Raw genomic sequence first — 27,274 nt, 5'->3', positions numbered from 1 at the left:
TCGCCCGCGCGCCGGCGACGGAACTTGGCGCGGTGAGGAACGCTAATTAATATTTCCAAAGCGCGGTCGATCAAGACGCGCGCCATCTGCTCCCCCCGCAGACTTCCGAGGGGGGGCCGGGGATGCGCAGTGGACGGGGCCGGGGACGGGCCAGCAAAGCGGGGTAGACACTGTCCAGGCGGTGTCACGCGGTCAAACGAGCCGGCCCTCCGTGACGCAACTGGAACAGCGAGAGACGAGACTCCGGAAACTTTCCTCCTCTGCGAAGGAGGCCTCTAAATGCTCGATTCATTTTCACCTCCCCCCCCTGGGATAGCTCGAATTAGTCTCGAGATTTGCTTTCAAAGAGGGTCCCCCCCGGGTCCCCCCTCCCCCGGCTTAACAGGAACATCAAGGAGATAAACCGAGCTATTCATTAATTACATTTACGACTGTGCAGGTTGACCAAATCGCCCCCAACGCAAAAGCGGGCTCATGTAAAAGCATCTCTCAAGGGGCAGGCGGTGTCGTGCGGGACAAACCGATGTCATCGTCCTTGTTGTTGTTACCGACGATCGACGTCGGTCGACGTACGTGTGTATGTTGAACTTTTTTCGCGCCATACGTAGCCAACCGAGCTAATCGGAGGTGCCGTGCGGCGCCGCGTGCACGGATCCGAGCGCCTGCTCCGGCCACCAGAGGTCAAAGAACCCGAGTGCGATCATTGGCATTGTTACCCAACATGCCGCCACCACCCCACTGCCCCCTCCTCCCCCGCCTCCCAAACACCTCCAGGTCAACCAGGGCGCAACGTTACAGCGGCAGCGCCCTCGGTCGTGTGGACGCCGGGGGGGGAGTGATGCAGGAGGTGCGGGAATTAACGCGGCCACCAGAAACCCGAGGCTCGGCAGTGGCGGCGGTGGTGGCGTTGCGAGGTTGGGGAGGCGGTGGAGGGGGTGAGTGGTGGCACCGCTGTTGTCAAGGCGCGAGGTTATGAACAGCAAAGCGGCAGGGTTGACGACTCATCGTGAGTACAGTCACGCGGGGAAATGGTGCTGGGGCAAGCCGCGCCGTGCCGTGCCGTGCCGGTGTCCCCGGCGAGCGATTCGGAGAGCGGCCGTGACCCTCTGCGGCACGCACCGCCTTCTCGTCTTGATTTTACTTCGGGTTTAAAATTTCCGAAGCGTCGTTCGGAGCGGACCGAAGCCGCGCGAGCATGCGCAATCGCGACGTCGATATGGGACTCCATCGGCTCTTTCTCAACGCCTACCGGAGGGAATCACGGGGTGGCAAGGTGACAGCCGGACCCCCCCCCCCCGGTCTCTCGCCCTCCTGACGCCGCGTTCACGCCGAATTCCCGCGCCGCGTCCCGACTCGGAATGGAGGATTGACGAGCACAAGCTCAGCAACAAACAGCGCCACCAGAGCTGTAACAGGCACAGGAGTGTAACACGTACAGTGAGGGAAAAAAGTATTTGAAGATGATCTGCAAAGAGGAGTCGGACAAAATCCCTCCTGAGATGTGTACAAACCTGGTGGCCAACCACAAGAAACGTCTGACGTCTGTGATTGCCAACAAGGGTTTTGCCACCAAGTACTAAGTCAAGTTTTGCAGAGGGGTCAAATACTCATTTCCCTCATTAAAATGCAAATCAATTTATAACATTTTTGACATGCGTTTTTCAGGATGTTTTCAAATAAACCTACCATTAAAATTATAGACTGATCATTTCTTTGTCAGTGGGCAAACGTACAAAATCAGCAGGGGATCAAATTATTTTTTCCCTCACTGTATGTACAGTATACTGCATGTTGAGCTTCTTTCGCGCCGTACGTAGCCAAGCGTGCAAAATCCGGGGTGCGAACTGAGTGGCTGAGCAAGTGAGTGGCTGAGTGAGCGAGTGAGTGGGCGAGTGAATGAGTGAGTGAGTGACTGAGTGGGCGAGTGAATGAGTGAGTGAGTGACTGAGTGGGCGAGTGAATGAGTGGGCAAGTGAATGAGTGGGTGAGCGAGAGGGTGAGCAAGTAGGTGGATGGGTGAGTGAGCGAATGAGTAGGCGAGTGAATGAGTGCGTGAGTGAGTGACTGAGTGGGCGAGTGAATGAGTGGGCAAGTGAATGAGTGGGTGAGAGAGGGTGAGCAAGCAAGTGAGCGAGTGGCTGAGCAAATAGGTGGGTGGGTGAGTGAGCGAATGAGTAGGCGAGTGAATGAGTGCGTGAGCGAATGAGTGGGCGAGCGGCTGAGTGACTGAGCGAGTGTTTGAGCGAGAGGGTGAGTAAGCAAGTGAGCGAGTGGCCGAACAAGGAGGTTCGGTCCGGTTGACCGAACTGGGTGTGGATAAGCATCAAGTGGCCAAACGCCATGGGAGCTCGCCAGCAGGGGAGGGGGGGGGGGTGTGTAGGGCACTTACAATGGAAATGACTGTGATTTATATTCAGCTCAGATTCCATTGTCACACAAAGAGTTTACACTTGTGAATGGAATACGGCATTAGTGGCGTTTTAACAGAGCACTTGGCACCCGCTAAGCGCGCACATGTCAATCCGCTGCTGGATGAACGCCTCCCCGGACCGCGCGAGTAACCGGAGATCGTGACGACCATACTTCACCACGCCGGTCGGTGGCCCGTCGGGTGTCGGCGCGGGGCGGGCGGGGAAAGCGTACAAGTAGAGTACAACGAAGGACTTCCCCCGGCGGTTCCAACCCCGTTCGGGAATCGAACTCAAATCTCCCAGCTCGCCCGGAAGACGTCGTCCCGGAGGTGACGGTTTAAGGGAATCGCCACGCCGCCGCCGTCGGCCCCGCTCGGGAATCGAACATTCACGGCACAGTGAACGTCTGTAGTACCTCCTGATCAGACTCGCTGAGCGGGTCCCTCTGCGCGCTCGCTTGTCGTGCCGCACATGGCTGTTCTCCCACGCGGTTGTCTCCGCGTCTCGCCGCCGAGTGCCGTTCGGCACGACGACGTCCCGACGTCTCGCTCCGTGCGCCGGTGGGAGCTTAATCACATAAACGATTTCCCGGGACGCGGAGCGGAACGTCGGACATCGCCTCCGATTGGCACGGTTGGCTACGTCTGGTGCTAAAGAAATTCAACATACATCACGACGATTGGCGACATTGCCTCTTAGCGACCGGAGCTTTTCTCAGTGCTTTATGAAAGACTATGTCGACGACGACGATGACGATGACAATGACGATGACAATGACGACGACAATGACGGCGACAATGACGACGACAATCAAGACGATAACGACGACGACAATGACGACGACTCGTCTCAGCTTTCTTGGGCCTCACCTCGGTGACATCCATGACTTTAATCGCGGCCAGCTGCCCAGTCTTGACATGACGACCCTGCACAATCAAACACGAGCGATGGGGCAGAGGGGGAAGGAGAGGGGATAGCCACAGAGCCACAGAGAGACACGAGAAAATCAGGTTAACAAATGTCGCGATAACCCCGTTTTGTTGTTGTTTATAGCGCATGGCTTTTACACCGTCTCTTCATTTGTTAATTCCATTCTCATTTTCTGCGGGGTTTTCACCGACTTCATAATTTGCTACAAATATGATTTTGCCCTGAATGTGATTGTGGATGTAATTAATGAACAGCGTTGTGAGACGTAATTAGCATGAATGACGCCGCATACCGTTACATTCGAATTATTATTAGAACCAACACCCCGAGCGTCGCTCTCGCTCACAGCTTTTGCGAACGCGCCAAAAACGCAACGTTTATAAATTCAACTTACAGCCCTCTGCCAATCCGCTGCTGGATGGGGGCCTCCACCATAACCGTATTGGGTCACCGGGAGCTTGCTTGACCATACTTCACCGCACACGCTGGCCAGTGCGGTTTGGGCGAAGCCGGGCGGCAGGACCGGTTCGGATATCGGTCGTCGCTAACGCTATGAACCGTGGTACCGGGTATCGAACTTGGGGCTCGCTGGGTTCGTAGCTACCGCTCGCTCCACACCTCGCGCCAAACGTGCGTCTTCTTCGGTCGAATTAAAATAGCAAACGTCTATTTTTGGTGAAATCTGAACTCGGTAGCTCGAATTCAGATTTCACCAAATGTACTATATTATTACATAAAATCCGTGATCTGGTTCCGTCTGTAAAAGATGTGATTCCGGACATACAGTACCCTGGTGTCTACAAACTAAGTTGCCTCTGTGGTAGTAGTTGGAGAAACCAAACGACATGTCTCGGACCGCATTCGTGAACACAAAGCAGACCTTAAACACGGTAGGACCAACACCTCGGCCGTGGCAGATCATTGTTATAATTCAGTAGGCTCACATGACGTTGACTTCTCCAAGACAGAGGTTCTTTGTAAGCCATCTGGCTACCATGAGAGATTCGTTCATGAGGCTATCCACATATACAAGCACAGAGACAATTTCAACTGAGAAGATGGATTCTGGCTTAGCAATCATTGGAAAGATTTGATAAACCATTTCAGGTCTTAATTGATTGTTCACGCTTACAGTGGCTTTCAGACAGCATACATTAATTTTTCGTCTCCCCCCTTCTCTTTTCAGATCATAGATGGACTCGTTCTTCTAAACAAACTGCCAAATCGCTGCCCGTGGTGCAAACGGTTTAAGAATAAATAAATAAAAACCGCCACTTCTTTCAAATGTTTCTTGCCGTTGGTTTTCACACCTGATGACTACCGTTTGTGTTATGGTCGAAACGTCGTGAGAATTTTTATTGTTTTATATATATTTTATTATTTTATTGTTTCCCTTCAACGTGACTTTACCGAAAGAGCTAAGAATACTACATTATTATTACTGCAGAAGCTAATCTCTCTTGTCAGCTCAACAGCAGCGGTAACAGTGGAAGCGACGGCACCCCGCCGATGCCCTCCCATACGCCGCGTGCATCTTGTACAGTGTCTCTGTTCGGTCTCCCTCACTCTCATCCTGGCATTCAGCCCGAACCCCAAGCACGCACGCAATACCAGCGGAATCCCCGTCAACACCAACGCCGCCGCCGGCACCGGCACGGCTGGAAGTCGTTATGCACACGGGAGTCACCGGCACGGTCTCAGGATAACCTAGGTGGCTCCGCGTGGGCCGGGACCCGCACGACTTGCGGCGGGGGTAAGTCGTACAGGCGGCGCGGCTTAACCAAGGTGGTGGTGGGTGCAGGTGGCTCAACTGCGCCGAGGCCCACGCACACACGGTTGGCGGAACTACGGTTGGGGATCACCGGGTTAAAGGTCAAGGGGAGACGTGCCAACGCTCGCGAACCCACCGGCAAGACGGGAACTGGGTTCGATTCACGACAAATCCCACACTTTAACGCTGCATTCGCCAACAGGAACCCCACGCGTGGAAGAGCACAAGGAAACCCGGTGCGTGAAGTTACGGCGCCGTGCGCCAGCAAACAAAAAAAGAATGTGGAAGGGCGACGGTGAGGACGGGGGGGGGAGACGGTGTCTCTCTCGCGAATTAAATTTGCGGCTCTACTCCGGCATCGATCGCGGCAGCTCGGCCGTAAACGCCGTCATCTGTCACGCATCAACACGACGGCCTACGACGGGGGGGCCAGCGGCGGGCGACGCACGCGGCCGCTGTTGGCGGCGATGTCGTAAATCACGGCGCAGTCAGAGGCGGCGGTGGGTGGCGCTGGTGTGTGATGGGTGGTCGTGCTTGCACCCCAGCTCCACCACAAGAGAGAGAGATTATATCACGGGTGCGCCCCCCCCACCTCCACCCAGTGCGGGAGACAGCTCGGCATTTCCTCTTTGTTGCATCTCGCTTATCTGGCCGGGCGTTTTTCGGTACGTACCGCACGTCGTTTCGCGACCCTCCACGTCTCGCGCACGCGTGAACAACCGCGCGAGCGAGCAACCGCGCGGGGAGCGCGCGCGTGAACAGCCGTGTAAGGAGCACGCGTGCACCGACGGAGAAGCGGCCACTCGAAGGGGAAACAATGATTTATAAAAGCGTGAATTAATGCTCCTCGCCGTCGTCCCATTACGCGAGCACATAAATTCAAATTCTCTCAGAGGGGTGACCTTCGGCTGGCCCGGATTCCGCCGCGCAAAGTTTGGCTGGCGCAGACTGCAGATGAGTCTGGCCTCGTTGACGAGGCTGGGGCACGGGGTTATCATTCAACGTCTGCCAAAGGTAGCCACGGCGCTGGGAAGGGCGCAGCGCTGAACTCTGGTTAAGTGCGCGCGGCCTTTCACGGTGATCAACCCTCTGGGGCGGGGGGGGGGTTGGCCGATTGATTACTGCCACAGATTTTTTTTTTACGGACTGGCACCGAGCGTCCAGAGAGGGCGGCTGAAGGAATGGGGTGGAGGATGGGGGAGGTTGGAGGGAGGCGAGGGAAGGGGGAGAGGGTGGAGATGAAACCAGCCGGAGTAAATCAACACTGATTCAATCAGTGGGTTGGCAACTTGCGTAATTGGATGGCCAGCGTGGTGGTGTGGTGCCGTGTGCACGTGTGCACGTGTCTCCACAAACACGCACACACAAAGACGAAGATCCCCCCTATAGCCTCAACAGACTTTTGGGGCAAGTGCTGTTAGCGAGTAGCACTATATGAAGGCCGGCACGGCACACGAGGGGATGGGTGGCAAGCACCATGCCCGGCCGCCTTTGTCTCCCCAGTGGCGATGTTTACACACCGCACCAGGTACTCATTTGAGGCCGAGTCTACCTAGGGGAGGCCCAGGACCGGTTCAGATAATCGTCACCGGTGTTGGTGGCCGTGAGCGGGAATAAAACTCGGGTCGCCGGGTTTGTAGCACATCGTGCTAACCGCTACACTACAACTCCCGCACAAAGACACACACCCACACGCATACATCTGCTCAGAACTGCCGCGCGCACGCGCACACACAAAACGCACACCATCCGTCACACACACCCCGACTGCATCTGGCCGTCTCCCATCAGCGGTGGAGGAGGAGAGAGGGGGGGGGTTGGACGGCTGCCGCTGCTTCGGCAGGAGCCGCACGATTCGACTCGGTCAACAACAGCTGGGAATGAAACGCGACACTCAAGACTCCTCGCTGTCATCACCGTGCCGCCGCCCCCCAGCCCACGGCCTCCTTCTCCGTCCAGTCTCCCCGTCCGCCCGCCCGCCATCTCCCCCCTATCCCCGATTCAACACCACCATTCTCCAGCCCACGCCTTCCCACAGCCACCGACGCAATCCCTCACACACTCACACTCACGCAGAGTGAATAATCCCGACCATAAAGAGCGTCTTGTGTGCAGTTTCACCCAGGGCAGCTGTTAATTAGGACTGCTTTGGCAGAAGCTACTACAGAGGGGTAGGGATAGGCCCTGTCCGCAATAACAATGGCAGTGTTGTGCCAGTCTCTGACTCCGCTACTAAAGTTTCTGTCAAGTCAGGAATTTATTTATTTAAAAATAAAATTTACGGGACACTCGCACACACTTGTCTCAAACTCGCTCGCCCTGTCACCGCCGTCGTCACCACCACACCACCACCACACTCGCTGCCACCATGAGCACCACCGCCGCCTCCACTACGGCCACTGCCACCGCCGCCCCCACGGCCACCACGGCCACCACCGCCGCCCCCACGGCTACCACGGCCACCACGGCCACCACGGCCACCACGGCCACCACCACCACCGCCGCCCCCACGGCTACCACAGCGGCCACGGCCACCACGGCCACCACCACCACAGCCGCCCCCACAACAGCCGCCCCCCCCCACCACGGCCACCACCACCACGGCCACCACCACCACGGCCACCACCACCACGGCTACCACGGCCACCACCACCACGGCTACCACGGCCACCACCACCGCCCCCACCTCGGCTACCACCGCCGCCACAGCCACCACGGCCACCACCACCACAGCCGCCCCCACCACAGCCGCCCCCCCCCACCACGGCTACCACCGCCGCCACCCTCCCAACCGCTAGATCGCGCCAAAAGCGTGACGCGAGCGTGAGTTGTGGTCGAGGGCTCGGGCCACTCCGGCACGTCGCCGTTCCCACCCCCCACCCCCCACCGGCGCGCCACCGCGGACAGACCGCACCGGCATACGGCTTGACAGCGACGTGACCTTGCAACCCCCCCCCCCGCCCCCCCGCGGCTCTCGGTCTTTCGTTGTCACTCCGCGGTGCTCGCCCCGGCAATATCGCCGCCTCGTCGTCGAGTCTGAAGACTCCCTCGTCTCTCTCGCCGGGAAGGCTCTCCCACCAGCAGTTCTTGGTAGTCGAGTGGGACTAGTGGGAGGGCGCTGTTGTGATGCTGCTGTTGTTGCCGTGCACAATCCCAACGAGTACATTTTAACCGGTAATTATCTATCCGCGCATTGGGATGTTTTTGGCTGTGGGAGGAAGCCGGAGGAATGGGGGCGCGCGGTGGGGGGGGGGGAGTGGAATATGGGTGGGAGAGTTAGAACAATAAAAAAAAACTCGACAGAGAAGGGCTCCCGAGTCGGGGGAATCGAACCAGGACGGTGTTGCCACGAGGAGTTCTCGTGTCCGGCGCCGCGGCCGGGATCCCCGTGCGAGGTCACGGCCGACTTAGGCGAGCGCACCCCGATGACTGGACCGGCTGCAGGGCGCCCCCCCATCTTGTCGCATCTCGGAAGCCGTGCAGCGGGGGGGGGGGGGTCTGGACAGGTGTTGGTGCCACCCCCAAGGCTGGCGCACACACAGAAGTTTCGCGACGTTTCACGGACGCAGTCTTGCAGTGCTGTCGTCGTAGTAGCATTGGAGCCGATGCAGCTTTGTGGTGCCCCCTCCGCGCCCCCCCCCCGCCCCCCCAATAGCCGATGTGTAAAATTAATAATTTTGTAAAACTCGGACCAAAGAAGCTGGCACGCAATGTCCGCCTAACTCGCTCGTCAAACAACGTCACACGGGATCTTCAACGTCCGCCACGGAGTAGACGCCGCAGTATTAACCAGGGGTTTAGTGCCCCCCCCCCCACCCCCGCGGTATTAACCAGGGGTGGGACCTTGGGGCTCGAACCGCAAACCTCCGCAACAAGCGGCAAAGCCTCGGGGGGCCGCCCTCCGCCCGCCCGGCCGGCCCCGTGCAGGCGCACGACTCGCGAGAGGTGTTGCGCAGTACGTGGAGGGTTTTTTTTCTCTCGTTTCTTTTACTGTCCCGAGGAAACCAGCGGACCCAGGGGGAAAACTCGTGCGGGAACAGAGGGGTGGAGACAGAGAGAGAGAGAACGTGCAAACACCTCTGCATGGCTCGGTGGCCGAACCAGCAGTGCATCCCGGCAGGGGGTCGCCCCGTACTGCGAGGCACAAGCGACGAGACCGCCGCGCCACCGCCCGTGCCGCCGTTCCCTCGCGGTCGAGGTCGCTCAGGTGGGGCACGGGGCGGGCGCTCGGGGCCGGCCTCAAAAAGCCTCCCCTGCCCACGTTCCGTGGCCACGTGGGGAGCCGCGACCGAACGCACCGCCCGCATCGACGCAGAAAGGCACGCGGGCTCGCCGGCGGAAGGCGCCCGCGTCGGGAATCGACGGCAGGCGGTCGTTCTTGCTGCGAGGCACCGACAATAGTCGCCAGTGAGCCACCCGTGCAGCCATGCCCCCACCCTCCTCCTCCTCGCGATCGCTGCACCAATGTACGAATGCACGAACGTACACACGCACGAACGCACACACGCACGAACGCACACACGCACGCATCCACGCGCGCACACAATCCTATGCAGGAACTCCGGCCACAGGCTTAAACAGCGACACAAATCCTCACCGAGCTGTAAATGTAGATTTTTCACCAATCAAGCAGATTACAGTCGGGCGGGATAGCTCCACACTTAATCTGGGATTAGACAGGCTGCCCGATCGGGAAAAAAACACCAATCTGTTCACATTATTACATGCTTATAATAATCGTCGTCGTCATCGTCTTCCTCCTGCTCCTCCCCAAAACTACAACCGTTGGTCCAATCATTGCGTCTTGAGATTAAGTGTCCATTCGGAACTCGAGCGTATCTAGTAGCAGCGAAAGTAGGTTGCTCTTCGGATATTCAAAGTGTCATTGCAATAATACAAAATTAATTAAATAAATTTTGCTTCAGGAAACAGAAATCAATTGTCGCCCCACACACATGAGAGCTTGCCCTCCTCTGAAGCACAGCGAGCATGACAAGAGCGAACAGAGTGGATTAATCGAGTTACAATTCCCGCTCACGACCTACAACAGCGGCGAATATCCGAACCAGTCCTGGGCATCTCCTAGATTGACTCAGCCTCAAACGAGCACTGGGCGCGGCGTGTAAACACTGGGGAGACCAATTCGGTCGGGCGTGGTGCTGGCGACCCACATCTTCCATGTGTCGTGCCGGCCTTCAAAACGTGCTCGTCAACTGCACTTGCCCCAACGGTCTGTTAAAAGGCTACCTGGGGGGGATGTTGGTCTGTGTGTGGAGGGTAAGAGGTGGGGGTTAAGAAGTAAGGTGAGAGAGCCTCTTATCAGACGCTGCCATCTGCCCTACGGCTGTGGTCATAACAGCGGTAGCCCCCTGCTCGACTGCTTGACTGCACAAACCCAGAGGGATTAGTGGGCAGCGGGGCGATGGGTATTAGGGGAATGGCGGCGGAACGGGTGGTGGGACATCATCAGGGGCAAAGCAGTGCCCTGATGAACTCAAGCGGCATTTGGGCGCTCATCCCTGCTTCCCGCACACAGAGGCGAGCGGCCGCCAACACGCATAACAACGAGCTAATTATCGTCGCCATGGATATGTCGTGGTGGCCAAAATATATACGTGTAGATGCGCAGAGTCACAAGGAGGCAAGGTCTCGCAGGCTCCGGGGGGGGGGGGGGGGGGGGGGGGGCTTCATCTCAATCCGGCAAGGCCCCGGTGAGATGCGCGGCCAACTAACGAGTACGACCCACAGGCGTGTAAACACTGGGGAGACCAATTCGGTCGGGCGTGGTGCTGGCGACCGACATCTCCCATGTGTCGTGCCGGCCTTCACACGTGCCCTCGCTAACGGCACTTGCCCCAACAGTCTGTAAAAGGCTATCCGGGGAATCTTTGTCTGTGTGTCTGTGTGTGTGTGGAGGTGGGAGGTGGGGGTGAAGAATTAAGGTGAGAGAGCCTCTTAATTATCAGACGCTGCCATCTGCCCTACGGCCGTGGTCGTAACAGTGGTCGTCCCCTGCTTGACTGCTTGATTACACAGACTCAGAGGGATTAGCGGGCAGCGGGGCGATGGAGCCGCGTGCTGCTCTTTAGGGAACAGCGTCGCGTCATGATCGTTACTTATTCAGGACCACCGTCTCCGGAATTCTCTCAAGTATTGCGGCTCTTGAAATATTACATTTTGCACGCAATTCGAAAAACGGGAGTCCAGTTCACCATCTGGTTTTCCATGGGTGCCCGCCGGCACGCTTCGACTCAAGTCCGTGAAAAAGAGCTTCACAGCTCGTCGGGATTCCTCCGGGAATAAATAAATATTCTGAAGTCGGTGACCCCGCCGTAGTAAACATCCCAATTCGTTTTTTTTACTGTTGCTAAAAATGAGCCGACGTCTCCACCACCGCCACCGATGGGGGAAGATCGTCCCAAGCGTTGCATTCCGACCGCTCCATTGGCCACGCGAATGCGGGCCGGGAGTTTTACAAGGTACGACAGGGCGCCGCCGGTGGCAAAAAGTTCTCTCTCTCGCCTGGTATGCAGGAGGTCGTGGGTTTGATCCCGACCCTGACGCCTGCTGCTGTACATTTGGAGTTTGTGTGTCTCTCCCCCCCCCCCCGTGGTCGTGTGGTTTTTTTCCCACCGGGTCCTCCGGTTTTTCCCTCCACGTTTAGTATCAACGTCACGTGCTTAAGAGTATTTGGCTCCTAGACATTTCCACGTGATGATAAGCCCACTTCGTTGAGCTATAATTTTGTGGCCAGGTCGTTTCTGAAAAAGCACTTCGTAGTTAAGTGGACTTTACCTGGTAACATCAAAAAAAGAACAACTTGTTTATTTTGGTTGACACAGCAAGGGAACCACCACAAAGAACGCCACCTGGCGAAATGATGCTCGAGACCCTGGCAGAGGAGACGAAAAGCTGAAAGGCGCAGGGCGCGAAAGCCGTCGCGGAAACATCTGGGAAGAGCTTGACGGGGACGGCCCTGCAACACGTGAGGAACGGACTTTGCATATTGTGATGATGACCGTCGTTATCATTGTTACCATCGTTGGCAGAATCCTCCGTACCCCACCCCATCCACGAAACCCTGCCCACCAAGCGCGAGTCACCGAGTCATGGCCGCCTTCGTGCGCCCACAAGCGACGCCGGATTAAGCAACGTGTGGCGAAGCCCTGCCAGCGGCAAGCGGAATAAATCGATCTGCACTGCAACGCCACTCGTGGGCGGCAGGGTGACGGCTGACGCAATAGTAACGCCCGTGCCTTGGAGTTGCAAGCGCCCGGTTGGATTTGTCGGCTCGGGTTGCCTTGCTGTGGAGTTTGTAAGTTCTCTTGCTCTCTGCCCACCTGGCTCAGCACGGCTTTCCCTCCTGCGTTCTCCGACTTTCCTCCCGTGGGAAGCAAGCAAAAAAAACAACAACGAGCGCAATTGTCACCGGCGCTGGCCAAAATATAAAAAAAAAACAAGCCAAAAGATGACCTACAAAATGTTGCCCGATTGGGATCGCACACACGTGGGCAATGGCGATCGTCTACTGCGGACGCTTGGCAGGAGCCCTCTGCTGAACAAAACGAGAGCCTTGAGCCATGGCGAAGGCCTTTCCTGGGCAAACAAGCGTAGAGTCATGGTAATACAAATTAAATAATGTGCCGCGACTGCTTGGCGACACCGCGCCTACCTACGGGTTCATGCCCGAACGTGCCCACACCTGATGCACCTCCACGATCACTCAATTAGTATTCGGGGAAGTATATCAACTTCACGAACATACCACCTTTCCACGATTTTCAGCCCAACAGCGCGAAACACAAATTGCCACCAAGTACGGAACAAGGCAACCCACAGCGCCACCCGATCGGGACGTCTATGCCACGATTTATTCGTTCGGCCGCGCCCAGGGGAAAACTGTCAAATCGCTTGCTAAGAATCTGTTTCATAGGCCCCGGCTCGGGCGATGAGACTCGGAGACTTGAAATCGTCCCAAGGTTTGCTCCGCCCAAACAAACGCCGGCGGGCAAAAAAAGGTGGCCCACAACAAAACAGCAGCGCGCCTCTCAACCCCCTTCTTGTCCCATTCCGCGGCAAACGGTCCGGGTCTGCGCGGCAGCAACCGCTTGCCAAAATGCAGCGTCCTCTACCCGAGGGAAGCCGAGCGGGACCGGCGGTGGGGGGCTGACGGACGGTGGCTGTCCGCTGCCGCACTTGGGCATCCCTCCACCACACCCCCCCGCAACACGGGAAGGGGTGGGGGGGGGGAGGTTGAGGGGGCTGGATCGGCAACTGAACTCCACGGAGAGCACGTCTTGTTTTTGCGGCCGTCTGGAATGCTCTTCCTTCCGATATTAGGAAGCCACTAGGAGCTATAAACCTTTAAATCTAGATTGAAAACTAATTTCTTTAGAACTGCTCGTTGTGCGCCCAAGTCGAAGTTCTTTCCAATCATTCCCGAAAACACCGCGGCGTGCCTGGAACTGTGCCCGCAGCGGTGGCAGTCCCGGTACACCGGTTGTGACAGCCACCGATCGACTAAAACTGTTTACTTGGGTTGTTTTTTAAGCGGAGGAGTTATACGTGGCTCTTCCGTTTATTCATTATTTACATATTCCAACGGTCTTAACGCTCCGAGGCGACACATTTCAAACATACCAGGAGCAAAAGCATTTACTTGTTCCATTTTTAAGAACGCAATCGTTATTCACCGCTCGCGCGTGCATTCCATCATGTTCAGCACACACCGCGATTACGGGACGCCGTGGCCGTCAACTGCCACTACAATTCCATACTTCATGAAGATGTAAAAAAAAATGTTCGTCAATCCGGCCACCCGAGTACAATTCCCAGTCACCCGTGAACATCAGCGACGGGTGAATTTTGTCAGCTGCGTTAAAAATAAACGATGATAATGCGCCACCACTGGAGAGACGAGCACGTTTGCACGTAGCTCTTGCCGATGTTGCGAGACACCGTTCTCCTCCCAGGTGACATCCCGTGGTTCGCACACCTCAGGAGGTGGCAAACCCGGGCCCCCGCGTGCCACTCCCGCGCTCGCACAAACCCGCCGGAAGCAGGGTTACGCGAACGCCGATGATGTAACACAAGGGTGCTTTAAAAAAAAAAATGTTTTAAAAACTTCCGATTTTTTTTCTTTTTTACAATACCACAAGAAGTGCGCTTCCGGGCTCAACGCACGCCTGGAGAAGATTCCAGGCCTGGAGAAGGATTCCAGGCCTGGAGAAGGATTCCAGGCCTGGAGAAGATTCCAGGCCTGGAGAAGATTCCAGGCCTGGAGAAGATTCCAGGCCTGGAGAAGATTCCAGGCCTGGAGAAGATTCCAGGCCTGGAGAAGGATTCCAGGCCTGGAGAAGATTCCAGGCCTGGAGAAGATTCCAGGCCTGGAGAAGGATTCCAGGCCTGGAGAAGATTCCAGGCGTGCGTTGACAATGATGGCGAACAAGTGAAGACCCTTTGATTTTTGCGAAGCTATTAACGTCACACATTTGTTATCAAGTTATTGCCCCGTTAAAAACGAGTCCCATGCAAGTGTTAACACAAATTTTTTGAAACACCCAGTACTACGCTTTCCGGCGGCGGCGTTGACTCAGCATGGAGGAGTGGTGGTGGTGGTGGTGGTAACATGAGGTGAAGGGGCTTCCCTGCAGTTACAGATCACGTCACCGCTGGCGGCATGTGAAACCGTCACCCCGAAAGAGATGGGAAATAAAGTAACAGGGTATTTGGCTGCTATAAAGTTCCCAGTGACGAGCCACTCCATTGAGCTATCATTTGGTGATGGCCAGGTCCGCTTGTGACAAAGGGCTATGTAGCTCAGTGGGGCCATACTTGGTAAAATAAAAATCGTTTCGTTTTAGTGTTTTTGCTTGTTCAGTTTACAAGACCTGCTTGGCGGCTTATCCGGGCGTTACAAATACATTATAGGCGTGCGCGCGAGCCCGTACGCGCGCATGTGTGTGCGCGCGTGTGGTTTTTTTAAGCGTAAGAGGCGGTTATGCGCCAGACAATTTCGCAATAAAAATATTACGGGGAGGGTGAAAATTGTCATGGTGTTGGCGCGTAACTGTAGCGATCCAAAATAAATATTACAAACCGGTTTAGTGATGACTGTTAAGAATGATTAATAATCAATCATCGACAGACACTTTGTCAATCAGGTCCAGAAAACAGATGTGACCAGGTCTTTTAATGTGCCGGGGAGTCAAGTTGATTTTTGTCGAACCAGGCAAGAAACTTGTGAGACTAGTATACGAGGAGCCTCATTTGCAATCGTGACCTGGGTCAGCAAATTGAGAAAAAGGAATATACAAGGTCGGAGGAGAAATGGCCGAGTTAAAGGACGCATGCATGTGTGTGTGTGTGTAGGCTGAACTTCTTTCGCACCGTACGTAGCCAACCGTGCTAATCGGAGGTGCAAATCTCAACGACTGCACGAACAGGATACCAACTGTGAAGAAAAAGTGTCCTCTCGCGTAAGCTGGCTCCCGTTGAATTACTTTTTTTCAATATTCATACGGACGGGAGACTTACAGATTTCCCGAGACGATTCTGCGAAAATAAAAACCCCAGAAATATATCCAAAACGCAACGCGTCCACCAATAACGCTGCCCAAATGACTCTTCTCCAAAAGCACATAGGCAGGGGCGGAGCCAGGGGGGTGACAGGGTAGACAATTGTCACCCCCGAAAAAAATCGAAAATCTGAAACATTCTGCGTATAAGTGTACGACACTCGGTCTGGCGGACTCGGTGCAACTGCGTTGTCAGAGTGTGTCGCCAACCGATGGCGTCTGGTTCAACAGCCTGACCTCTCTAATCATTCTTGAAATTAAAATTTGTTGAATGTCACCCCGGGCTGAAAATCCTGGCTCCGCCCCTGCACATAGGTAGATTTCAGACTAATATTCAGGCACGTTGCCCAAAACGTCGATCGGTTTTCATTTTTCAGCCGTGATTTTTTTTTAGGAAGGCGTCGGGTTTTTATTTTTTTCTCATTCTTTCTGCCAACGCGGCGGCGCACTGCCAACCTGGCATCGCAAGACGTTTTAGTTTTAACTGGCAAAACCGGGGCAGGCATCGGCGCAAAGAGACAAGCAAGCACGCGCACAAAGACAAAGATCTGCCATGTAACCTTAACAGACTGTTGGGGCAAGTGTCGTTAGTGAGGAGCACCTATGAAGGCCGGCGACTTTTACACACCACATCAGGTGCTCGTTTGAGGCTGAATCGACCTAGGGGAGGCCTAGGACCGGTTCAAATAATCCTCACTGGTGTTGGCCGTCAGCGGGAATCATAGCGCAGCGCGCTATACCGCTGCACCACCGCTCCCCCACACGCACGCCCGAGCGAGGCTTTCGGAATCTTTACTTATGCTGGAGGAATCAGATGAGGGACAAAGATTATTTTTTTCCCACGGATGCCCAGCAGGGGCACGGAGGTTCAAACGTTACAAGGGGTGGTGGTTGGTGTCAGAACTTTCGCGGGCCACCAAAAAATTATCATCACAAGCAATACGAGTACGGCCATTGAAAAAGCACAAAGCCTGGTTCAAATTCCGCTGGCAAACAAATAAAAACATAACCAGCAGGGCTTTGAGCGTGCGTTCCGTCGCACTTTGCGCGCCCGTGCGTTCTCTTAAAATGACGGCAACTAGCAACGGTTTACCCGTCGGGCGCTCCACCAAGGGAAGGGGGAGTTGTGATGTCAAGAATGTGATGTACTTGGGAAAAGCAAAAAAAAAATGGAAACCCGGAGCAAAGGGTCAGGAGAGAGGAGGATCGGGAGGATGAGGCTACACGGACGGGGAGGGGGGGACCCGATGCTGCTGTACGGAGCAGCGTCTGTTCTCAAAGTGGGCGGGGAGAGATCTCGAGTTGGGGGTGGCCACACGGACGTCGAGTGGTTTACGGGAAGGCCCGAGATGATTGAGACGAGATAAAATAATAATCTACAGGCCGCTCTCAATCCGCTGCTGGATGAAGGCCCTCTACACCTCACGCCGCGCGGGGCTGTTTGTCCACAATTGTCTGAGCGAACGCTAAATAAGGGCCAGAACCCTGCAGCGAGGAGCATTCCTGCCGCAGCTGCGTCGAGCCGAAAGCTTGGAACCTGTTTGTTATTTAAACTTTACTTGGCAGAACCTTTGTGTTAACTGATTAGTGTTTGTGTGTTTGTTTCTTACGACTTTCAACGAAACTTAACGCACTGCAATGGCTGTTGTGCAACGAGGAGCAAAACAAAAACAAAAGAACGTTAAACTTTATACGGCTGCCACCATAAAAAAAAAAATGCTTTCACAATTTAAAGAGGGAAGGGAGCTCGGTGGGGTTGGCGCTTTTGGCAAACCGTGCCAATGAACCTTTTTACCCGAGTTCGTCTCCTGGCCACTGCTAACATGAGTGGGCAAGTGGTACCCCAAGTAGGTCCGGAGTGCTCCACCCCCTTCACCAACCCACTCCGACTCAGGGTGGTGAAGTATCGTCACGTGACCCCCATGAGCCAAGATGTACGTATATATGAATGTTTAAATTATTTCGCACCGTACGTAGCCAATCGCGCTAATTGGAGGTGCTGGGGGGGGGGGGGGGAGGGCAACGAACAAAACACAAAAAAGCAGTTCTAAATAAATTAGTTTTTCAAACTAGATGATGATTTAAAAGTGCACAGTCCCGGTGGGGTTCCTCATATCGGAAGGAAGAGCGTTCCAGACGGCCGCGATGCAGTGGGTGGGGACGGTAGTTGTTTCCTCAGCTGGCGTGAAGAGTATCAAATTATTACAAAACGTGGCGAAATCAAACAATGACTCAAGACTTATCGAAGGAAAGGGGGGGGGGGGGACGCAGTGGTATTTCCCTGAGCGTTGCTGCTACTCATTAGTGGAAACAGACGCGGGAGAGAAGGGGATTGAGTCAGCCCTGATTAAACGCACAACAGCAGCCCTTTCACAATTCTCTCCGCAAACTCATCGGCGACCGAGCCGAGCGACGAACCCGAGAAAAAACATTCCGCCCCGGGCGCTTTGCCCAGCCCAGGCATCGAGCCCGCGGTTAGTGCCCGCTGCCCTCCGACCGCGGCCGCCCGAGTTCGATTCCAGGCGGCGGGTGACGTGAGAACCGTTCCTGGGGTCCTGGCCCACCACCCCTTCAAGCAAAGCGAGGTGGCCCAACGTGTTGCAGTATGGTCAAACAACACCCCGATGACTGGCACGACGCGGCAAGGCCTTCATCCGACAGTGGATGGCAAAGGCCTAAACGTTAGTTTTTCAAAGCTACGTCAATTTGTTGAGTGCCATCGGTTCTTTTGCTAATCGACGCACGACGCGTCACCGAATCGCACGCGTACGAATCGACGTTTTTCCATCGTCCAACGGCGGAGAGATGATCGTGGCGTGACGATGACGCCCGACGGCGGTTACGATGCGGCCACGTGCGATGGGTGCCACGTGGCCCCCCCGCTGCCACCAGGGGCAATGTTCAAGACCCGGGAGCGGGACCGCGGCGGCTCGGAAGCCGCTTAATGACGACACCGCCCTGGCGCGAACACTCCCGTCCCAATTACGAGCCACTTAAGACACTTCCTCGTCATCCTCCTCCTCCTCGTCATCCTCCTCATTTCCGACAATCGCAGCCCACACACCCCCACGCATTCCCACCGCTCTGCGCTGCCAACGCCGAGGATCTCGTGACACGATGACACCCGCGTGAAAACAGACAACAGAGGACCAGTAATAAAGGTTTTTTTGTTTTTTTGGGGGGGGGGGTTAGGTCGCGTAAATATAAATGCGTCTTTAAACCCCGCCGCCACCAACCCGACGCGGCCAATTGAGCAAGGTTCGTCACGTAAACAACACTCGGCAATTAGTTACCACTTGGACACAAACCGGTATGTGTGTGGATAATATTGGTTGTGAAAGCCTCCCCCCATTAAAACTGACGACAGGGCCGCATGCCACCACCACCACCGCAGCCACCACCACAACCACCACAACCACCACAACCACCAGAACCACCAGAACCGCCGCCGCCGCCTTAAGGGATCCGTCAAGTCTCACAACGAAGTTCTTCGACCAAACGAACAAGTGACAGTAACCGGCGGGTCCCCTGTGCACACGGCTTAGGGAGCCTGCACAAGAACCGCACATTCACCGGAGGGGGGGGGAGGTGCAGATGCGGGGGGGGGGGCGGTGAGGGGGGTTGCAATCTGTGGGGCAAAGCTTCATTAAAGCTGTCTTACGCAGGTTAATAGAGTCACAGTGATCAACGGGCCTTTAGCCAAAGCGTCCAGCACACACCAGACACACACCCACCCCCGCCCCTACCGTCTGCTGTTTATCCCTGCAGATTAATAGGCAAGTAGCTGGGTAGCGCTTGCCCACTGAGTAGGGGTATAATGGTGCAGGGTCAGGCCGGCTGGCTCTGCGGTAGCGCGAAGAGGGTGCTCGCTCGCAATCGCCAGGCTGCGAGTTCAAATCCTTGTTGGCGGAGGGAGGGTTGATTCGGCCAATCAACCCCTCCATGGTCGATCGCTTTGGATTTTGGCGGGGGGGAATCACTTTTGACTACGCAGGGGTGGAGCGGTGGGCGCAGGAGTTTGGCGCACCGATTATTTTTTTGGCACGCGCTTTGTCCCGAGAAAATAAAGCGATGCGGTTGGCAACTTTTCAGGCCGCGCGAATCCATACTGCCGTCGAACTACGATTACTTTTAATCGCGGATCGTAACCTTCACGGCCACCCTATACACCACAAGGTCGCGCGTCCGACCGTCAGATACACGCACCATGCCCGATTAACCGCCCCGCGCCCCCGTGTGCGTATGAACGCACGGTGGTGCAACTTAGGGCGCGTTTCTGTTGACGAACGCGACCGTCTCTCACGCTCGGTTGCTTTCACCGTTATCTTGAACACAATTCGCTTGCCGCTAAAAGCGCAGTTCAGTTGAGCACCTCCCCGCTTTAAACGCAGCCGCGCGCTTGCATTTATGCCCGATACCTTATGGGGGGGACCCTTTTCGCCGGTATCAAGATGATTAAAATATGTCACAGGCTTTTACCCTTTACGGCAATTAGGGTGAAGCCGATTACATTTTTCATCGTCCGATAACTTATTTTCTAGATTTGAAGTTTTCGTGACTGCAATGATCCATATTAATGGGTTACCCAACAAAAGATAGATTCCACTTACAATATATTTCGTAATGATCTTCTTACATGATCTAATGATCTCATTATAATCCATTTTAACTTATCACTTTATTTCGGTTGCACATGATAGGGGTACGTGTGCGTAACCAGATTTGGCGTAACGTTATCGATACGGATCACAGAGCTTTGCGATGCTTCCAAGTTTTCGGAGAGTGCGGAGAATACGGTAAACCGATAGAACGCATATTTCGGGGTAGGTCTAACTTTCCGGAGAGTCTTATAAATCCGGTCGCCGTAACTTTCTGCAGACGTTCACAGGTCCCCCCGACCCCTTCACACATACTACGCCTGCTGGCACCTCAATCGTCCCGGCGAGTTGTCGGACGTGCGATACTGAACCGTAAAACTTTCAAACGCTCATCATGGCTCAGAGGGCCTTACCCGGTAAAACAAAAACAGTTTATAGTTTAGTTTACTTTCACACGGTGACCCTCCGGAGGTGGGTGAGAACAGTCTTGTGAATTGGCCAGAGTCTACCGGGGCCTTGCGTGGGTTTGGTTGGGGTGGGGTATTTTCCAAGAGTAAAAATAGCACAACTTTATTTTTCTTCGCCCAAACAGGGAGGGAGGAGCAGGAGGGTGGTGGGGGGGGTAATCGGGGGAAGGAAGCACGTGCATTCCTTGAAACAGAAGACGAGATGGACAGGGAGAGATAACGCACACACGCTGCGCCACACAACAGCAGCCCACAGCGATATCCCAAAACGGTGATTCTTTCGTCACGACTTTTGACTTTCTGTCCGCGAGGTCGCACCGATATCCGCATTACCACGGGGTCGCACAGCAACCTGAGTAAATGGGGGAGATTTTTTTTTTCTTCCGAATTCGGTTTGGGGAAAGAAAAAAAAAACACTTCGATATTTCGGCGGGTCCTTCACGCGTAACGCCGCGAAGCAGTCCTTTAAAGAGCCGCATGCGCCGTGGGTTCCTGACCCCTGCGCATTACCGAGGGCCACGACTACTGCTGTCGGTGTTGACCTTTTTGTCGAATGTCGGCTGGGGGAAAAAAAAAAATAAGCTACCGACCGCCCGAATTTAAGCGCCACGCGGATAGAATGCTAGGAATCTGACACGAGGATAGGGGGGGAGGGAGGGGGGGCTAAGCGACCGGGGGAGGTTCCCGCCAGAACGTGGGAAGGACGTTCCGTCGATGTAAATAACGTAAATAACGTAAATAACGACGGCGGGGCTGTGATGGGTGCGACGCATCGCGCGGGGTGCCGCGGGGAGGGCAGGCTGTTGTGGCGGGCACTGGAGCGGCGCCCAGAGGTAGGGGACCAAATGGGAAGAGTAGACCTAAAAGCCAACTGCGGCTTCCACAGCAGGTGGGGGGGGGGGGGGGGGCGATGTTGCTATGTCTCTGTATTAATCTTGAACTTCTTTCGCACCGTACGTGGCCAACCATGCTAATCGGACGTGCCGATGTGTAACACAGATTGGACAATGACCTACTCGCCGCACTGTCGTAGTCACCACGATGTGGCCCAGCAGTTCGCAGTCATACACATACACACGGTGACATGAATGCCAGTTTATTGGGAAAATAATAACACCGCAGGCATTTCCTATGACCAAACCACTCAGAAATGCACCCAATCCCAACAGATCCTGCAAGCCTCGTGCTTTGATGGGCGACCCACCACCCACAACCAGGTCGTCATCGGGAGACGCTGGACATCCGTTTCCTCGTACAATGGCCCGTGTCAAGCGTGCCACCCCACCGGGATGAAGCCCAGGGTCACCGGGGTTTTTTGCAACTTCACTTCGCCGACCAGGGCTGCGTCGCGTCGTCCCGTTTATGCACCGTTTGCTCTTTTTTTTTGGGGTACAAAATTGCGTTGCGGGTTCATCCTGCACCATCGCCGTCGAGCGCAATGCGTTCAGAGGGCACTCCCGCTTTGGGCAATGCTCTCAAAAATACGCAGGGGAAACTCTAAAGCTCTGTCGGTCGCGCGTCTCTTCACGGGTGACGTGGCACCGGCGGTGCTATTGTCGCAGAGGACGGTTTGCGGTTTAAAACGCGGCGGCTGGATTCGAAACTGGTCGGCAGCGCGAGCAGGCCGACGGAATAAATACATGTATATATTTTCTTTACGTGTGGAGGAAAAAACGGCGGAGGATCTGCTGATGTTCACTTGTCTCAACAGCTGATGGAATGGTGCAAAAACGATCGTGGCTACCGTGTCGAACAGAGGAGGAGGAGTGTGCTCACAGTAGTTTACTTATCCAGGAAATCCACAGGGAGCCGTGGGACTATTTTTCAGGAGGGTGCTGCATTCTTCTTTCGCACGGCACGGGCAGGGGGGAGGAGGCAACAGTTTGCGGAGATGATGCCACCATTGAATGTTAAGGCGGCAGTTTAGACGCGGTGCGGATCGCAGCGATGCCGCCAGGGTGTGCGTGGATGGCGCGCACTCGTGGGAGAGATCCAAAGGACGTTTACACAAGTGGGTGAAACCCCACGCACGCGCGAGCGGGGGCAATACCGTTGCCGTACAGACGGAACCAGATGGCGATGAGTCCACTTGCTGCACAGGAACTCCTCTATTTACGAACATTCGAATTACGGACTTTCAGATATACTAACAAACCTGGTCGGTATGTCCACTTGTCTGTTCGGACTGAGAGTCCTAAGTTCAACTGCCGCCCAATAGAATGGCATATACATCTGCAGAAAGTGAAGAACCAGTGGCATCTACATCTGCAGAACGTGAAGAACCAGTGTTATCTACATATGCAGAACGTGAAAAACCAGTGTCATCTACATCTGCAGAACGTGAAGAACCAGTGTCATCTACATCTGCAGAACGTGAAGAACCATTGGCATCTGCATCTGCAGAACGTGAAGAACCAGTGTCATCTACATCTGCAGAACGTGAAGAACCAGTGGCATCTACATCTGCAGAACGTGAAGAACCAGTGGCATCTACATCTGCAGAACGTGAAGAACCATTGGCATCTACATCTGCAGAACGTGAAGAACCAGTGGCATCTACATCTGCAGGAGATTACACAACTTTTAAAGGCATTCCCCGTGTTCAGTGTACACACCGTACAACACGTTTGGAATCGACAGGAGCAGGCCACGCGCACGCGGCCACCTGCAGATGCAACGGCCGTGTGCATCGAGCCTTTGGAACGCGACGTAGTTCAACCCCAAATTCGTTTCTCAGGATTGTTTGGCCGTGTCATACGAAGCAACCCCCCCCCTCCGCCCGCCCGTTTGGTCAACAGGGTTGTGCGTGCCTTTCGGGAAAATGTTAACGCTGACCTGAATATATACGCACGCACCGCTTTCCCCTTTCATATTTAACAGCAGCGTGGCGATCTAATTGCGTTCCACATTTTCCATGACCTCATTGTTTTGAAAATGATCTATCGAAATAGACAAGGCGTCACACGCAAATGCTGCATATTTTATGCCGCCCAGATGCGGCTGTCATTAAGTGTAATTTGCGTATCAGTCAGTCACGTAGCTGCGCGTTTGAGTTCGTACGGGGGAACGGCGCGAGGAGCGGTGGGTGGAGTGGTGTGGTCAGCGCGGCCATCCGGGTTCAATTCCCGCACGCGAACAATAACGATGGCGAATATGTGAACCGGTCCTGGGCTTCCCCTAAGTCGGCAACGCCTTAACCGAGTGCCTGCATACAAAGCACGGCTTGGCTATGACAATAAATAAAATATAAATTTCCGTCCGACGATACTCAAGCTGCCCGGGGCGGCCGTACAACAACAAAAAAGATAAAGGCGCAGCACTGCAACTGCTCGCTCACGGCCACTGCTGGCAGACAGTGCCTCCACTTGAGGCAGCTTGGAGGAGACCCCGCTATTGAGTATGCCGCAGGGGGGGGGGGGGAGGTGGGGCGAGTTGGAATCGCACCGGCAGACCTCCGGATCACGAGTCCCGCACGGTGCCACGGGCCGACCGACCGACCCGGCCCGTGACAAGCCGCGGGCGTTCTTCGTTCGAGTCGAGCAGACCCAGCCGCAAACAAAAATTCCGAAGAGGGATGGGTCGATCAAGGGACAGGTCTGGGCCCGGTTCTGCCACCGCCCCGGCCCCCCCCCCAGCTCTCTCCGTCCAGCTGCAGCAGCAGCGCTCTCGACGGTAATCTGCGTGGGAAACTGCAAACAAAACGGCTGCCCCCGCCACCGCTCGAGAGTTTCGTGGCCGTGCCGACGCCACTGCCCGCGCTGTACGGCGGCACCTCTCTGCCCCCCCCCCCCACCCCCCATGGATGGCCCAGCCACTATCACCACCCTGACTACTTACCACTTACCCCTACAACTACCCCACCCCCTACCCTATCACTACATCAACCTCTACCCCTATCCAGAGCCGTCCCCTGGGGGTACGACGAATCTGGGCGACTGCCCTGGACCCCGCGCTTTGGGGGGGATGGGGGGGTGGGGGGGTGGGCCCCACGCTTCGACGCCACGCTGCTAGATGTAATAGTTCGGGTTTAGTTTGGAGACGTCAGCCCCCCCACACCCCCCAAAGGACGGCCCTGCAGGGAGCAGTTCCAGAAGAGTATCCCAAGAAGTGGACCATCTGTGAAGTACTGGACATCTGTGAAGTACTGGACATCTGTGAAGTACTGGACATCTGTGAAGTACTGGACATCTGTGAAGTACTGGACCATCTGTGAAGTACTGGACCATCTGTGAAGTACTGTACCATCTGTGAAGTACTGGACATCTGTGAAGTACTGGACATCTGTGAAGTACTGGACATCTGTGAAGTACTGGACATCTGTGAAGTACTGGACATCTGTGAAGTACTGGACATCTGTGAAGTACTGGACCATCTGTGAAGTACTGGACCATCTGTGAAGTACTGGACATCTGTGAAGTACTGGACATCTGTGAAGTACTGGACCATCTGTGAAGTACTGGACCATCTGTGAAGTACTGGACATCTGTGAAGTACTGGACATCTGTGAAGTACTGGACCATCTGTAAAGTACTGGACATCTTCTGAAGTACTGGACATCTTCTTTGGACATCTGTGAAGTACTGGACATCTGTAAAGTACTGGACATCTGTGAAGTACTGGACATCTGTGAAGTACTGGACATCTTCTGAAGTACTGGAACATCTGTGAAGTACTGGACATCTGTGAAGTACTGGACATCTTCTGAAGTACTGGACCATCTGTGAAGTACTGGACAATCTGTGAAGCACTGGACATCTGTGAAGTACTGGACATCTTCTGAAGTACTGGACATCTTCTTTGGACATCTGTGAAGTACTGGACATCTGTGAAGTACTGGACATCTGCGGGGGGAAACTAAAAAAAAACTTTACAGCTCATCGGATTCCTCCAACAGCATAAATAAATATTGCGATTCCGGAGTCCCACGCGTCGTCGTTGTCGTCTGCAACGTCCGGCGCTACTCAACCCCAGCGGCGTGCCCGGGCTCAAACCGGCTTCGCTGCACTCGACCTGACGAGATCGGTCACATTCCAGGGTCACGGTTGGTTACAGGCGTACCGGTACACGGCTGCCGGAAAAATAAACACGTGCAACAAAAATCGACCCTGGAGTGACAAACGGAAGACGGGGCCTCGCGGGCACACGCAAGCCACTCGATCTGCACAGCCCCAGAGCTCAATAGGCGTTCGCTAACAGGACCTGTGGCGGGGATGGGGGTGGGGGTAGAGTGGGGAGCTCATCGTCAGTGAAACCCCAAAACGTGCCTTTGATTCCCAGCCACGGCTAACATCGGTGGCGAGCGGTATCGGAATCGATTCTGGTTCCCGACCTACGCCCTCCCATAACCGCGCCGTTACCAAACCCTCACCAATCAAAACAAACTCAACGTACCGCACCTCCAATGAGCACGGTTGGCTACGTACGGCGCGAAAGAAGTTCAACGTGCATACGGTACACATACGAACAATACAGCTTGTGTGCGCTCCCTCTAAAATACGCGCAACAGAGGCACCGTGTGCGGCCCTTAAGAGGAGACGTATTTACAACAGGACGACGTTTTCGGGCAATGGCCCTTCTCTTCAGGACAAAAGGCTGACCCCTTAGACGGGGTGGGAAGCCCTTCTTCCCAGCGGTGGATCGACAGAGGGATGCGCAAACAAAAGTCACGTGGGGCAAGATGCACACGCACGGGCTTGCGACGCACGGTCGACGGCGACGACGAATCTGAGCAACAAAAAAAAACCACAGGTTAAAAGTTGCGCTTTTGAGAATGACGTCGAGAGGCAGAGGAAGATGAGGCGGCGGATTTGAGAACGCGCGCGCGCGAGCATCCTCCCTGTCCCGAGGGCACCGCCGAGTCTCTTGGGCGTGTGTCGCTCGCTCTGCCCAACCCGTCACGCGCATTCTGCCGTGCTTATAAAGGCAGGGCATGTCGTAGCTTGAAGGGGTGATGGGCCGATGGCCGAAGGGAGTAGCGGTGACGCGAGTGGCAGCCAATGGACAGCACGCATACGGGATTGACGACAACCTAAGGAGATGGAGCAGTGGAATCGGATCGTGTGCAGGTCCTGCGCGGATTCTTGCATCACGGGGGCTTGAGGAGGCCTTCATCCAGCAGTGGACGGACCGTGGCCGATGATGACGGCAATGATAAACGGCGCCTGCAGAAGCCACCTGCCACTACTACTGGATAAGCAAAATCCTCCTGCATTAGCGAACGTCTGTTCGTGCACGCGCGTGCACGCGGCGATTCGATTGAAATGTCACCGATAACGAAGCGTCGTTAATCACGTCACGAATTAAGCAGCGTGAGAGGGAGCACGATTCTGCAAACGCGCGAGCCCCCCCCGTGGCACCTGCCAGGCCGCCGGCGATCGGAAACCCTCTGACAACACCGCCACCATCGTCGTCGCCAACACCACCACCGCCCCACCCACAACAACCGCCTCAACTGCACGACGACGTTCCCCCCCCACCCCGGCCCCCCATCTCGCGAAGGGTAAAGGCGCGGCCCTGCGGT

At 55.2% G+C, this 27,274-nt stretch overlaps 1 protein-coding gene across 4 annotated transcripts in view; it reads right to left on the bottom strand.

The window, feature by feature from the left end:
• LOC116956246 (mitogen-activated protein kinase kinase kinase kinase 4-like) overlaps positions 1-27,274 on the bottom strand; it is a 168,652-nt gene that overhangs the window by 67,225 nt on the left and 74,153 nt on the right. For all 4 annotated transcript variants that reach the window (XM_032977684.2, XM_032977687.2, XM_032977685.2 and 1 more), the window contains exon 3: positions 3,281-3,337. In XM_032977684.2, coding sequence (XP_032833575.2) covers positions 3,281-3,337 — 57 coding nt within the window. The remainder of the gene's footprint in view (positions 1-3,280; positions 3,338-27,274) is intronic.

The sequence above is a fragment of the Petromyzon marinus genome, chromosome 64 (genome assembly GCF_048934315.1).
Source record: "Petromyzon marinus isolate PM22_M1 ecotype Great Lakes invasive population chromosome 64, UKy_Petmar_22M1.pri1.0, whole genome shotgun sequence".
NCBI classification, from domain to species: domain Eukaryota; kingdom Metazoa; phylum Chordata; class Hyperoartia; order Petromyzontiformes; family Petromyzontidae; genus Petromyzon; species Petromyzon marinus.
Note: the sequence above shows the minus strand (reverse complement) of the source record. Positions and strands in the feature narration are given on the sequence as shown.